The following is a 14,208-nucleotide window of genomic DNA, read 5'->3' on the forward strand; positions in this document are numbered from 1 at the left end:
GTATTCTGCTTCTATTGTCTCTTCGCAGCACTCATGATTCCGCCGCTGGCTGTAACTCTCCACCGGCTGTGTTTGGGAACTACGTAGGAATTCGGGGACAGCTACCGTGAGTGGGTCAGCTGTTAACAGGTGGGAGTGACAGGTGGCTGAAGAGCTGGCTAGAGCCATTGCGGGCTTCACACCATGTGCTGAGGTCGGAGTCAGAATTTGTTGCTGTTGACTGCCAGGTCACTGGGGCGTTAAGTGCGGAATGAAAACCACCAGCCCACTAGGACTCGGAGGGTCTGCTAGGCGTCCATGGTATCAGGATTTGGTGGCTCTCTTAGACCGGACTAAGTTTCTGCTTGGCTATACTAATGATGCAAAATTTGTTCTCTCCCCCGTGTGTTCTTCTGAAATAGTTAGGACTTTGCAGCTCAGTTCGGTTGAGGAAGTGTGGGAAGCCTGCACAAACATGTGTTAAATTCCACCCAGGTCAGAAATACAAAGTATTGGCTAGAATGGTCATTTATTTTTAATATGCTTTAAATAGGAAAATCAAGAAGTTGTAGTTACTTCACATAATCATTAGGCTCTGCTAAGACAAAATTGATTTAAATCACCATTTTTATTAAATAGTGAGATAAGTTAAGAAACACAGTGTATAGTAAAGAAGAGAGAGATCCGATCATTAAAGGTTTGCTTCTATGCTACCTGTCTTGCCAACGACAGCCCACCAGCCCAATCTGGCCTGCCTTTTTTTTTTTTTTAATGGCTTGCAAGCTGAGACTGGTTCTCACATGTTTACACAAATACCTACCTATATTCTCAAATTTACCTGTTGGCCCACACAGTGTAAAACATTTTCTGTATGGTTGGTCTTTTAGATAATTTGCCAACTCCGGCTCTAATTTTTCTTAAGTGTAAATAAATATAGAAAATGTTAAAAATGAATCACACAGAACAAAGTTAAGCAACTACATGTTTTTTAAATACACTTAAATTTTTTTTACATCAAATCTGTCCCAGACATCGTCTGTCCCAAATGTTAATATTCATTATAAACTCATACTGACGGTAGTCGAGTTGCACAAAATGCACATTTTGTGAGGTAAATAATAAAGGCCTTATTGACGCTAAAGGCCAGCATTTCCTTGTATGACAACACGCACTCCTCCCGCTTCCTTGTACTTAACATGGTTGCTATCACAGCAGCACAAACCAAAATCATAGTATCTAAGCTGAAATTCAAGACACTGCACCAAATAGATCTCACTCAAAACATCTGTGTTCCTGGAGAAAGCCTCTAGATATTATTTTAGAGTATTTCCATGAGATTTTCTTGGTCTAATGTTTTTCATATTTCAAAAAAGAATTGTTTTGAGAGAGCACGGCGTTGGGGGAGAAGGGCAGAGGCAGAGGGAGAGGGAGGATCTGAAGCAGGCTCCACACAGTGTAGAGCCTAACATGGGGCTCAGTCGCACAGCCCTGAGATCCTGCCCTGAGCTAAAAATCAAGAGTCAGACGCTTCACTGACTGAGCCACCCAGGCGTCTCTCCAAGTATGTTTTTCAAAAAGCCCAAAACTAAACATCACAAATATAACCATTAAAAATATAGTATCTTGGATGATAAAGTCTAACATTTGACATGCCTACACAGTTCTTCCAAGGGGCCAATAAAATGGAAAGCCATAGATTCTTTGGGACTACATTGGTGCTGTTTTTTTTTTTTTTTTTAAAGATTTTATTTATTTATCAGAGAGGTGGCGGGAGAGAGTGAGCACAGAATGGCAGGCAGAGGCAGAGGGAGAAGCAGGCTCCCTGCTGAGCAAGGAGCCCGATGTGGGACTCGATCCCAGGACGCCGGGATCATGACCTGAGCCGAAGGCAGCTGCTTAACCCACTGAGCCACCCAGGGGTCCCGGTGCTGTTGTTTTTAAAATTCAAACACTCCTCATTTTTACAAAACATGGATATACACGTTTTATGTCTTCCTAGAATAACTTTAAAAAAATTATTTAAATTAACTTAATAGGGGCGCCTGGGTGGCTCGGTGGGTTAAAGCCTCTGCCTTCAGCTCAGGTCATGATCCCAGGGTCCTGGGATCGAGCCCCAGAGCCCCACATCGGGCTCTCTGCTCGGCGGGGAGCCTGCTTCCTCCTCACTCTCTCTGCCTGCCTCTCTGCCTACTTGTGATCTCTGTCTGTCAAATAAAAATCTTAAAAAAAATTAACCTAATATATTAATATATGTAGTGTTAGTTTCAGAGGTAAGTTTAGGGATTCATCAGTTGCGGACAACCCCCGTGCTCGCCCCATCACGTGCCCTCCTTCATGCCCATCCCCCGGTTACCCCGCCCCCACTCCCTCCCCTCCGGCCACCCTCCGTTTGGAAGGGGTTCCCTTCTTGCTTGTCTCTGTATGTAGAGCTGAGCACAGTATGTGACACAGACACTCCGGTGGCTGATTGACTAATACTTCATGATCTGTTTTAATGGAAATGCGACCATACGGGATTTGAGGGTCAGAGTTTCAGGCACATCTGCCCTCTTTGAATTCAGTGGATTTCCACCTAGAAACACTCCGTTTATTCCCTCATTCATTCACACTGTTGCCACCCTACTCTTCTAGGCACGTGTTTAGGTTCTGGAAATAGTGGCCTAAGTAACTATTCATAAGTGAATAAGACACACGCGGTACCTGCTGTCATAGACTTTACAGCAGCGGGGTTTATGGGAGGGAGGAAGAAGTTTCTGGAGTGATAGGAGGATTGATAGGGCTGTGCGGGAGGGTCCCTCTGAAGTACTGTTTACGTGAGACTCAAAGGACGGCATGAGCGCGGGGAAGCAGAGCCCCAGGAGCAAAGCCTCGAGGACAAGAATGCGACCGTCCAAGCACCAGGCCTGGAAGTCTGCTGAACGAGGGAGGGGCAGGAGGCACGCGAGGACAGAGGCAGAGGCCGGCTCCCCTAGGGGCTTTCAGGCCCTGATCTAAAGGCTGGGTTTTAAATGCAGAAGACACCTCTGCACAGGTTTGGTGCGTTTGTGTTTTATTAAGTCAATTCAGGTGAGATGCCGATAGCACGGAGTTAACTGTGTTGGGACTGCCGTTTAGTGGCACCTGGTCCACTCACCAGCCACTCAGCCGCTGCTTCCATCTGGTTCATCACAACCCAAGGAGACTCCATATCCTCGAAGTAGGCACTGCCCAGCTTCCCCTTCCCCGAGCCCCCGGCAGCCCCCAACCTGTCCCCGTGGATTTACGTATTCTGGGTGTTACCTACCCATCCAATCCGACAGTGTAACCTTTTGTGTTTAGTTTTCCACGTAGCGTGTTTGTCCACATGCATCGGCGGAACTCCTTCCTTCTTAGGGCTGCGGAACAGCCCGTGTGCAGATGGTCAACCTGCGTTTGTCCGCTTGTTGCCCATTCGAGTCGTTTCTGTGCCCGGCTGCTGGGACTTGTGCTGCTGTGGACATTCGGCTGGCGTCTGCTGAATATCTGGTTTCAGGTCTTCGCGTGGATTGCTGGGGGGTGGGACCGCTGAGTCATAGGATAATTCCACCTTTAACTCTCAAGAGCCGCCACCAAACTGGTTTTCACAGGGACTGCAGTGTTTTACTGCCCCCAGAAGCCCACAGCCACCGGGTCCTGCACGACCTCACCAATACTTATTTTCAGTCCTTTGGCGGGTGTGATGCGGCGTCTCGCTATGGTTTGTGGTTTCCAAATGACGCATGATACTCCGTGGATGTTTGTGGGCTTGTTGGCTAATTGTACATCTCCTCTGGAGAAATGTTCATACAGGTCCTTTGCCCCTGTTCTTCCTGGGTCATTTGTCATTTTGTTGCTTAGCTGTAAGAATTCTTGATATATTCTGAATACTGGATCCTAAGCAGACGCGTGACTTGCAAGCATTCTCTCCCCTTCCGTCGGTTGTCTTTTCACTTTGGTGAAAGTAATCTTTACACGAAGGTTTTCTTGGTTTTTAAAGTCCACTTTACCTTTTGGGTTTTGGGTGGTGGTTTTATTTTCTTGTTGGTGGTGCTTTTGGTGTCTTACCTAAGAATCCACTGCCAAATCCAAGGTCATGAAGATTTGCTTCTATGCTTTTTCCTAGTAGTTTCATAGTTCTAATTCTTTTAGGTTTTTTGATCAACGTATTTTGTATATATGGTGTGAAGTAAAGGCCCAGTGTTGTTTCGCATGAGGCTAGCCAGTTGTCCAAACCACTTGTTGAGGACTGCCGTCAACACGGAGACGTCTATTACACGGAACCATATGAAATTACCTAAGGAAATGTAGATTGAGGAAAAGTAACAGACCAGGAATGAGCCCTACATTAAGAAAAAAAGGGAAGACCTGAAAGTGATGGGAAATGGAAAATACGCCAGCCGAAGTCTGGGTGAAGCGGAGTTAAGAAGATGGAGCCTGGGGCATATGGGTGGCTCAGTCAGTTAAGCATCTGCCTTCATTCAGCTCAGGGCGTGATCCCAAGGGCCTGGGATGGACCCCCACACCGGGCTCCCTGCTTGGGAGTCTCTCTCTCCCTCTGCTCCTCCACCTGGCTTGTGCCTGGCTTGTGCTCTCTAATGAATAAATAGAATCTTTAAAAAAAAAAAAGGTGGGAGAGTATACTTGGTAAAATTAATCACTGGTGGTTTTGATAAAAAGTAGGTTCAGTGAAATAGTAACTAGAGAAAATTCTTGCCCTATGTTCTGTGTGAAGGGGAACAGAATTACATCGGATGGGCAGCAGTCCGAGGGGAACTTGAACCAGGGGCATTCGTGTGTGTGTGTGTGTGTGTGGTAAGTGTGGGCTATGCACACTGGGAGAGATGCAGAGACCACAGGATTCCGAGCACTAGCAGGGGGACCGTCCTTACATAAAAGGATAAATCTGCCACAGGAATATGCAAGAAATCAGAAAAGGCTAGTATTGATGCAGGGAACATGCCGGGAGAAAAGGTGAGGACAGTATGAAGCTCGGCCCAAGAATCAGGGAATGCGGCAGTGATAGTCGGTAATACTCTGGAAATGCGGTCAGGTCAGGCAGAGGTAGGACTGCTGTAAAATATGGGGTCATAAAGTTAAGTCTGATTTTAACTCTTCTCTAGTGACGTTCAGATTCCGGAATGAAGGGTGTGAGTCGGCAGAGTCAGAGAGAGGTGAGCGGGGAAGAAGAGTGTGAGTGTGGACTGGAGGACGGATCACGGGTAGGGAAGGAAAGCGGGCCGAGGAGGAAGGTAACAGGACAGCCAGACGGCGGAGGAGCGAGCGGCCCAGGCTACCCCGGGAAGCAAGCTGCAGGGGAGGAAGGTCAGGGTGAAAGGGGCGTTGGAAAGGGAGACTCAGCACATGGCACTGACTGTTGCTGAGCAGGTCACAGCAGAGACCTAGGCTGGGCTACACACACGCAGTGCGGTGTGGGAATGTGTGTGACTCCTTGTACGTGTGGCCAGACAGGAGGTAGACAGGAGTCCTAAAGCTGCACAGGGCTCCATGGGGTTTCAGCTCCTGAGCGGTGGTCACTGTCAGAGCAGAACTGTCACTGTCTCCTGACGCAGAGTCCCTGCTGCCCTTCCACCAACTGAATCCCTCTGCTGGTCTATGCCAGGAAAGCCGCTTTTTCTACTGGACCTAAATGCCGGTAGTATTCCCACCCCCGGCCACCCTTCTGCAGGCCAGCAGTGGGGAGTGAGGCCACTTTCGATCCTGCCTCAGATGTCTGATGGGAGCAGGATGTTTTGTTTGAGCCAATATTCATCAAATAACTTTTTATTTATAATACTATTTAAGTCACAGAGTATTTATTTCAACTTTAATATATAGTTAAAACATGTATATTTTTTATGTTAGCAAGATACTATTACAATGAGTACTAGGAGCTTAAAAAGAACCAGTAAAAACAGCTGCTTGAGCTGAGCCTTCTACCTACAGCGACGACATCTCAACAGCGCGGTAAGTGGTTCGAACCGAGCCGAATGTCTGTGCTCTCCGAGCGCGCTCAGAGCACTGGCTTCCACGCAGGTAAGGGTTTTAAATCTGAGCCTTTAGACTTTCTCAGCATGCTGAATTTTTATTACATGTAGTATATTCTGAACTAGTAATACTTATATTTGGTCCAAACTGTATTCTTTTAAAAATATTTTATATGATAAACCTTAGTTTATTAAAGAAACTAGTTCTATGAGTGTAGTTAACTCGGTAAGATTTGTGCAATGTAAATATTACCACAAAGACAAGCAAATTCTTTTTACTGTTTGGTTTCCCCGAAATTTCCCTCTCAAAGAAGAGCAGTATTCTATTGGCAGAAGTCTCTGGAGGTTGGAGTCATGTTAAAGTGGTTCTTTCGCATCCATAAGGTGACATTTCTTTGGATTTGGAGGCTCCTACAAAAGCACTCTGGCCTGGGTGACATGTGTATTTTTCTTTTTGTAGGGCTACTCTGGTATTTCCTGTTATATACAAAAAGGAGTAAGTGGATAAAACCTGTTGATAACAACTAGACATCACACACGAACATTTCTCTCATGAGCCATGAACAATGACATCAGTCCTCTGCGTACATTAAGAAGCTCCTCTTCTTGCTAGAGCCAGGGGTGGGGGTGGAAATAAAAATCACACTTAGATTTTAAATTATCACTGGAAGACCACCAAATGGGGGGGGGCTATTACTTGGGCTTCTTTTTAAAATGATCCTTTTTGTAAAGATACTTTGTATCAGTGCTCATTCTATCCAATGCCTCTGCCCCCAGGATCTGTTCCTAGCTAGCTACAGAGTTCAGGGATCATCACTGATATTCTACATCAACTGAGAGAGCCAGTCTTTAAAACCCCAAATTGTTGAATTTTTTCTCTAGACAGAATTTCATTGACCGGTCTAGTCAGTCAGCTGGTTCGCTTCAAGCTAAGGTGGCTCAGCCACAAGCGCCTCCACCAGTCCGGCACCGTGAGCGTTTACTGAAACTGGCAAGTATGTCACACGCATCTTTGTGTGCGGGCTACATTACAGGGTCCTAAGAAGGTCTGCCATCTCCGAGTCAGCACTGAAGATGACCTGCGCCCCCCTCAGGACTGCTTTTCCCCCACAGAGCAGCTGTCGGTCTAGCGGAGCTCAGGAAAGGCAACTACACTTCTATCCTCAAATCGAAGTAAAGGAAATCCTGTTGTCCCTGTGGCTCTGTCCTGACACACCTCCTGCAGAAGGCACAGCAGAGGTCCTCTGCAGGGCTCAGTGCTTGGACACAGGACAAAGAAATCATTCTTTGAGCTCATTTTAAAATCTGCAAACTGATATTCCTTTTTTCCTTAGGAGGGACTCATAGTAAAATACTAATAGAGGTGATTTTAGCAAGTTTGCTCCCACTATTCTAATCTAAATAATAAGAATCACTGGACTGAAACTGTCTCTCAAACCAAAACAAAAGACAAGCCTGTGAAAGACTTGCCCCTCATTGGTGGCCGATCCACGTGAATCCCTGACCCAAGAGGGGACTCACCGTTTCCTTCAGGAGCCTGTCTTGGAGCATTTTCATGTTTTCTTTCATCGAACACATCTGTAAATACACATATCATCTATGAAATTTACTGTAAAACTTTCACAGCAAAGAGGTATTGTGAGAGATTATGTATAAACATGTAAAAGTTGGTACCTCAGATGTAAAAACAGTGTCTTCGTAATCAGTGTTGTAGAAGACATTTTTGTCCAGTGATGCTTTCAAAAGGTGAAGCCTAATGAAAGGAGTTACCTTTGCGGTTATCATTTTACACTGCATTGCGGTAATATAGCGATTATAGTTTGATTAAGGACGTCACACTAACCTCTGCTGTTCACTTTTTTGATAGGCGTTGAACTTCTGAAATGTCTTCTCCCAGAAATCCTTAATTTTAAAATACAAAAATTAACACTTGGATAATTACTATACTCCTAATTTAAACAACGTGGCTATATGCTAAGCATATTCTAGATATTACACACTCTCTTTAAGGGTTTTCCTCTTATTATCAAAGGCATTACTCAGCATAAGCTTCAGTCTATGTGTGTACATGCAATCTAAAACTATTTTCTAAAGAACAAAATTAACAGTTTTCCCAAGTGTAGCTCTTAAAAGCACAAACCACAAACTCCTTCTCCAAATCTTTTAAAGACTGTGAATCTTTTTCAAAATTTTCCAGCTCCTCTATGATGATGAATTGGAACTTGTCAAGTTTTTTGATCCTAGTAAAGAAACAAAATGAGATTATTTTTGTAAACTGTAGCATTCAGAAGTTTTCAAAAGAGGTTTTTATTACAGACCTATAGTCCTGAATCTGATGGTTCATTGTGTTCAGATGTTGTTGAGCTGTTTTCCAAGACTGCTTTGTAAAATAATCCATCACTTTCTGGCGGATCTGAAAAATACTAATATTTAACTTGAAAACTCTTTACAAAATAATCTAACCAAGACTATGTTACAAATTACAAACAAAGCCTTGATCATGCAAATGATTATGAAGAATTCAGAAAAGTGACAAACGAAAACCTAAACCCAGTGTTCATAAATAAATCCAGTGGAAGCGGCATCTGGTTCCAACAGGAAGGTTTTGACTAAGGGTTTAACTGATCACTGGTTTTGTAAAGACACCGAAGTCTACATTATTCACAAAAATGCTACTGATTATAATTCTCTTCAGGAACAAAGTCAAAAGTCACACTCAGAATTGTTACCATCTTCCATGAAAACCTGTTTGCTAGATGCAGCCAGACACAGAACAAAATATATAAATCAGGGCTTTGCTGTTGAGATTAGTTTGACCTTTGATAATTAAAATGAAATATACAGAATCTTAGTTTTAGAGAGAAGAAAAAGATAAGAGATGGGGCTGGCGATAAAAGATATTTTTCTGCACAGGTTAACTAACAGCAGGCCAAGAACTATTCTAAACACAGGCATGTGAGGAAAAAGAGGTAGGTGGAGAAAACAATAATTAAAAATTGTTCTAGAATGAATTTTTGCAAACATCACCTCACCGGAACCTTAGCCGCTAAGGCTCCGTAGGTGTGCAGACCTGGTGACAGAGAACGAGCGGGCTTGCATCCTTTCCTCGCTGTGAGGGCGCCCTCTCTACTTGTCATCTCCGTGCAATAAAAAGATGAGGCACGAAAAGAAAATCGTTCAGAAAAGAAGAAAAATCATGCCAAGAGTCCAAATGGTAAGCAAATTGAAAAGGGGAACAAGACAAAGAGAAAGGAGTCTAGAAAAAGAAAGAATATGGATAACGCACAGGTTTTAGAAGAGAAACCTGGCTCCGAAGACAAATTACTCCACTTTTCATCCGTCCGTGAGGACCGAGGGAGTTAAATGGGTGTTTTGTTGCCAAAGGATCAAATCCAGCTGACAGTCTCGTAGAAAGGTAGTATCTTATCATACTATCGGGTAGAAGTCATAATTTAAAGAATGGTAACTCACATGAAACTTCTTCCTAAATTCTGTGTTGAGGCTCTCGCACATCTCCCCTAGCTCGGCGATCTCACTTTCCCAGCTCTCCCCAGGGAGAGAAAATTCATTTGTTGATAATGGAGATACACTTCCAGATACTAAAAAAGGAAGATAATCAAGTAACGTTAAAATATACATTATTACAAATTTAGTCTGAATCTAAACTTCATGAAGTTTAGAAGTCTCATAAAGCTGAGAACAAAGTCTTATTTTCAGATTCTGTGTGTGATCTAGGAATTATGACATAAAACACCTCCTATTTTTCAATTTAAAACTATTTTGATTTCTACAAAATCCTCTTGGCAATGGTTACACTGGGATGCAACATTTTTGGACTGATCATTTTTCAACTATTTCTATGTTAATAACCCAATGTTTGGTGACATACTGATCAGTAAATTTATATTCTAGTAAAGCTTATATGTGGTAATCAATGATAGAATCATAAAGGAGATTTATGAGGACAAAACAGACCCTTACAACCGTATTTTTCACAGAAAGTGAACTTTAGGATAAAGCATTACCCTTATTAGACTTATCCAGAGTTCCCTTTACAGAGGGCATTTGTGTGTGTGTGTGTGTGTGTGTGTGTGTGTGTGTGTCTGTGTGTGTGTGTGTGTATCATTTGAGATCTAAGAAACCACCTTCCACAATAATTGCATTTTGTCAAAGTCATTTATTCTACCTACCTTTGTAAGTGTGATGATCTCTATCCTCAGTTTTAGATACTTTTTTGGGAAGCAAGTATATTCTCCTTTCCTCCTCTTCTTCCAACTCTATTTCATCAGCATTACTTAGATCATCTTCTATGTACATTCGTTTGCGACTAAGATGCTGTGTGGGACCTTAGATACAGTTAAAAAAATGGTGCTACAATCTTGATTAAAAATACCAAATAATTTTCTTGCATTTATAAAAAAAAACCCCACAAGCTTTCAATTATTTGTTTTTAGGCAATAGTGCGTTAAGTTCTCTTTTCCATTCGACTAACTAAACGGATAAATGTTATGTCTTAACTGATAATTCCCCACAGTAGTATTTCAGTGATGCTGTTTTTAAAGCAGGGCTAGGACTACAAACCTGACGTATGAGTAGAGCCACAAGGCAAGTCACACCATATCTGCTCTCTTTCTTCACTAGACAGGGATAGTGGAGATGCGGAATGACCTCCCTAAAACAGATATTAGAAATTGGAAAATTCTGTAAGTGCTCTTGTTTCACCCATGACCATGTTTCTCAAACCGTGAAGCCATGAATTGCAAATGTGGTCCGTTCCTTTTTCAGGTAGTTCTGTTTCTACCCCTTCCTCTGCATCTCACCACAACCACACATTGACGAAAAGCCTATGTCCATCTCAGTCCTACATTATAGCAATATGTTCAGCTGGTTTTTTCAACATTCTCCCAGTTTTCCATTCTTCCTTAGTAGGATTTCGATTTCTTTGAGTCAGGGAATGGGAAGCCACACAAAATAGAGTCAAAACTCTTTTCTCAACCTACTTTTCAACATCTTTTTTTAATCTAACCTGGCATTTTCCTGTACACAAGCTTCTCCATTGCAGTCAAATGAGTCCTTTTCCTCTTCCATGAAAATGCATGCCCACCCCAGTCACCTTCCTCTACTTATTAGGTGGGTCAGTACATACTGACCAAGCAGAGAAGGAACAGAAACCTATCTATTGAGGTGGAGGTCAAGCCCTCCCCAGTCTTACCTTTCTGTGTTTTCCAGGCTATTACAATATTTTTGAGATGGACTGATGGGCTGCTACAGTGGCACAAAGCTCAGCCAAATTTCTATATAATCATGAAACCCTAAAGTCCCTGTTATAACTATGTAAGTCAGTGATTCAGCCACTATATCCTACTTAAAACCTTACAACTTATTTTAAAAATTTCAACTTTTTTTTCCAACATCAAACCATCCTTCATACTTTAAACATCAAATTTTCAGTAACAGTTAAAAATATTAAAATATAACTATTCTTAAAGAACAGTTATCTGATTTTTGTAAGAACAAACTTAGTTTAAATTGGATGGTTATACTACCCTTTAAACTGCTATTGCTTTATGCAGGATTTTCATTACTGTTTGCAAGTTCAACTTCCATCAACTTTTTTCTGAACTATAAATGCTTACATCTGAGTAGCTGTTACAATCATGTGTATCTTGTGTAAGCATGCCTATTGGTACAGTTTCTAGTGAACATTGTCCCCAAGGTCATCATCACCTTAACAATAAAAAAAAAAAAAAAAAAACAAGTATAAGAACTGGAATGGAAAATGCAAAAGTTATCATGAGTAACTGTCTCTATGCAAAATCCAAGAGGACCTAGGCAGGGAATTATGACAGAATTAGTCAAGGTAGTTGGAAATATAAAAATCAATAGTGTTTCTATGCAAAAGCAAAAGAAAAACCCAGAAAATTCAGCTTTTTTAATACAGCAAAAAGGAAGTCCATAAAACACAAGAATTAATCTATTTTCTCTGTGGAAGATTTGGCATAATTTTTTTGGAAATATCACCAAAATGTAGAGAGAAAAATATGTGGACATGAAAGCTTAGTATTGATCTTGGGAAATGGCAATCCCCTTAGACAAACTGAGAAATTTGCATGAGTGAATACAGGGCCCAGAGCATGTGAAAGTACAAGGCGAAGGTGGTGAAGCTCCCAGGAGGCCCTGCTGAGGAGAGCCCGGGGGCCGCAGCACACAGAGCTCGCCCAGCCGCTGCCGCTGCCGGGGCTGGGCCCAGAGAAGCACTGCAGACGGCGGAGCCAGCAGGGCACTCAGGCATGATCTTGCACTAACTCACTACCCACGTGCAAAGAGAAATCTTAGAAAGATTGAAAACCTAAAAGTTGAAATGAATCAAAACTAATACTTTTAAACAGGAAGGAAAATGACAGTAGCTGAGGGATTTGTTGAGCACAAAGACTGGTCAATTTTATGGTCTCATTTTTTTGTCCTATGGAAGTTTTTTATTTAAGTGAAAAGATAACATACTGGAAAAAGAATGTTTGCATTGTATATAACCAATACAGAATTAATATCTAAAATATTTTAAGAACTCCTACAAATTTATAAGAAAAATCAGATGATACAAAAAAAAAATTAAAAGGCAATTCACCAACCTGTCAAAAAACATGAAATTCTGATGCTGTTTATCAGTAAAATGCAGAGTAAAGTTCCTCACTACACTTACAGATTGGCAAAAAGAGAACCATCTGGTAACAGCCGGTTAAAACTGTAGAGAAATGGGAGGGTCACATACCAGTGCTGGAGAGTGCAAGCTGACAGAACTATTTAGATAACAAATTTCTGATATCTAAGAGTCAACAGTAAATGGGAAACAAATGGCCAGTAAGTATGTGACAATTAAAATTCCAACTAGCACTGAGCAGCATAAAAGAAAGTGGGCAGGGGATTATCTAGGTTTTGAGATTTCAAGATGGAGTACTGAGGGGAGGAAGGAATCCGGGCAACCAAGGATGGCAGAGCATCACTGACAAAGGATGCTGGGATGGTGATCTCGTGGGGAAGTGGTATTCAAACTGTGGGCTGTAAAAATTGAGTCTTGCAAAGGTGCCTTGGGGTTGACTGGGGAGGGAGGCCGAGGAGTCTAGGCTGCAGACCTCCTGTCTGCTTTAAACAGCAGAGCTCCATTCCCATCAGTTTGGCGCATTGGTGCTTTCATGAGAGATAATGTTAGAAACATGCTCTGTGAGGACTAATAGCTAACCAGAATAAAAGGCCCTTAAAACCCGGTAGGAATACAAACATTCAATTACAAATGGTAGGACAGAAATTTGGTGTTATCAGAGGTTTTAGATCGTGGCTGTAGGTGTACTGAACTCTCACTAACTCCATCTCTGTGCACAGAAGTTAGCACATATCAAGAGAATGCATTTGGGTATTTACTACGTGTCAGGTATTAACGCTTAAATAATCAGACTGATTTTTCACAGCCCCACTGTGCAGATGAGAAAACTGAGGTGCGGAGGGATTCATTAACTTGTAAAATGTGACACAGTTAGCAAAAGCGGAGCCAGGATTTGAATGCCAATCTGTCTGACTCACAACTCTCCTGCTCTCCCCAGTTACAGTAAACTATATTATCTTGGTAGTCAGTTCTGTAACTTGATTACTGCTTTAAAATTCTCTAATTTAAGCCATTTATACAACCCAAGCCAAGAAAAAGGGCGGGGGGTGGAGGCGGGGTGGGGTCTGTAAAGTGGCACCGAAGTCTCCACAACAGCAAACTTCTTTGTAGGCACCGGTGTTAGCTGCCCTCCCTCGCGTGGACCGTAACTGCTTCCTGTCTTTAATGTCTTTTTACAACCCTATGCACACCTACATATTGAGAAAAAATGGTATATACATATATAAGGAATTTTTCCTGTATCATTACATTTGTCAATATTCATTCAGTCACTATGTGATTTGGACGTACAAAGTGAGTAGCGCCTCTAGGGAGGCGAGCCCTCCTACCCCAGTACCAGCAGCACTCAGTGCTTCCCACACTGGCAGGTCCTTCATCCCGCACAGCCCCTTACTAGTCTCGGGTTCACGATGGCTATTTTACTCATCAGTAGGTTACTCCTCTCCCGCAGACCAAACCATGAGCCTTACGTTAGGAGGATAATCAATGTATATTTGATTAAGATTAGAAGGAAATGATTTACCTCCTTCAGATATATCTGATAAGGAAAAAAATAATGTATATTCTTACCAACAAGAAGGATCGTGGAAT

At 42.4% G+C, this 14,208-nt stretch overlaps 1 protein-coding gene across 1 annotated transcript; it reads right to left on the reverse strand.

The window, feature by feature from the left end:
* Positions 1-5,741: 5,741 nt before the first annotated feature.
* Positions 5,742-10,623, reverse strand: SYCP2 (synaptonemal complex protein 2). The gene is made up of 9 exons (XM_059408034.1): positions 10,542-10,623; positions 10,151-10,306; positions 9,432-9,559; positions 8,279-8,373; positions 8,101-8,200; positions 7,804-7,862; positions 7,635-7,713; positions 7,482-7,538; positions 5,742-6,437 (listed from the first exon to the last, which is right to left on the reverse strand). Exons 2-9 carry the CDS (start codon positions 10,275-10,277, stop codon positions 6,423-6,425), a joined length of 660 nt encoding a protein of 219 aa, XP_059264017.1. The 5' UTR covers positions 10,278-10,306; positions 10,542-10,623; the 3' UTR covers positions 5,742-6,422.
* Positions 10,624-14,208: the final 3,585 nt, after the last annotated feature.

This window comes from Mustela nigripes, chromosome 7 (genome assembly GCF_022355385.1).
Source record: "Mustela nigripes isolate SB6536 chromosome 7, MUSNIG.SB6536, whole genome shotgun sequence".
Lineage (NCBI taxonomy): Eukaryota > Metazoa > Chordata > Mammalia > Carnivora > Mustelidae > Mustela > Mustela nigripes.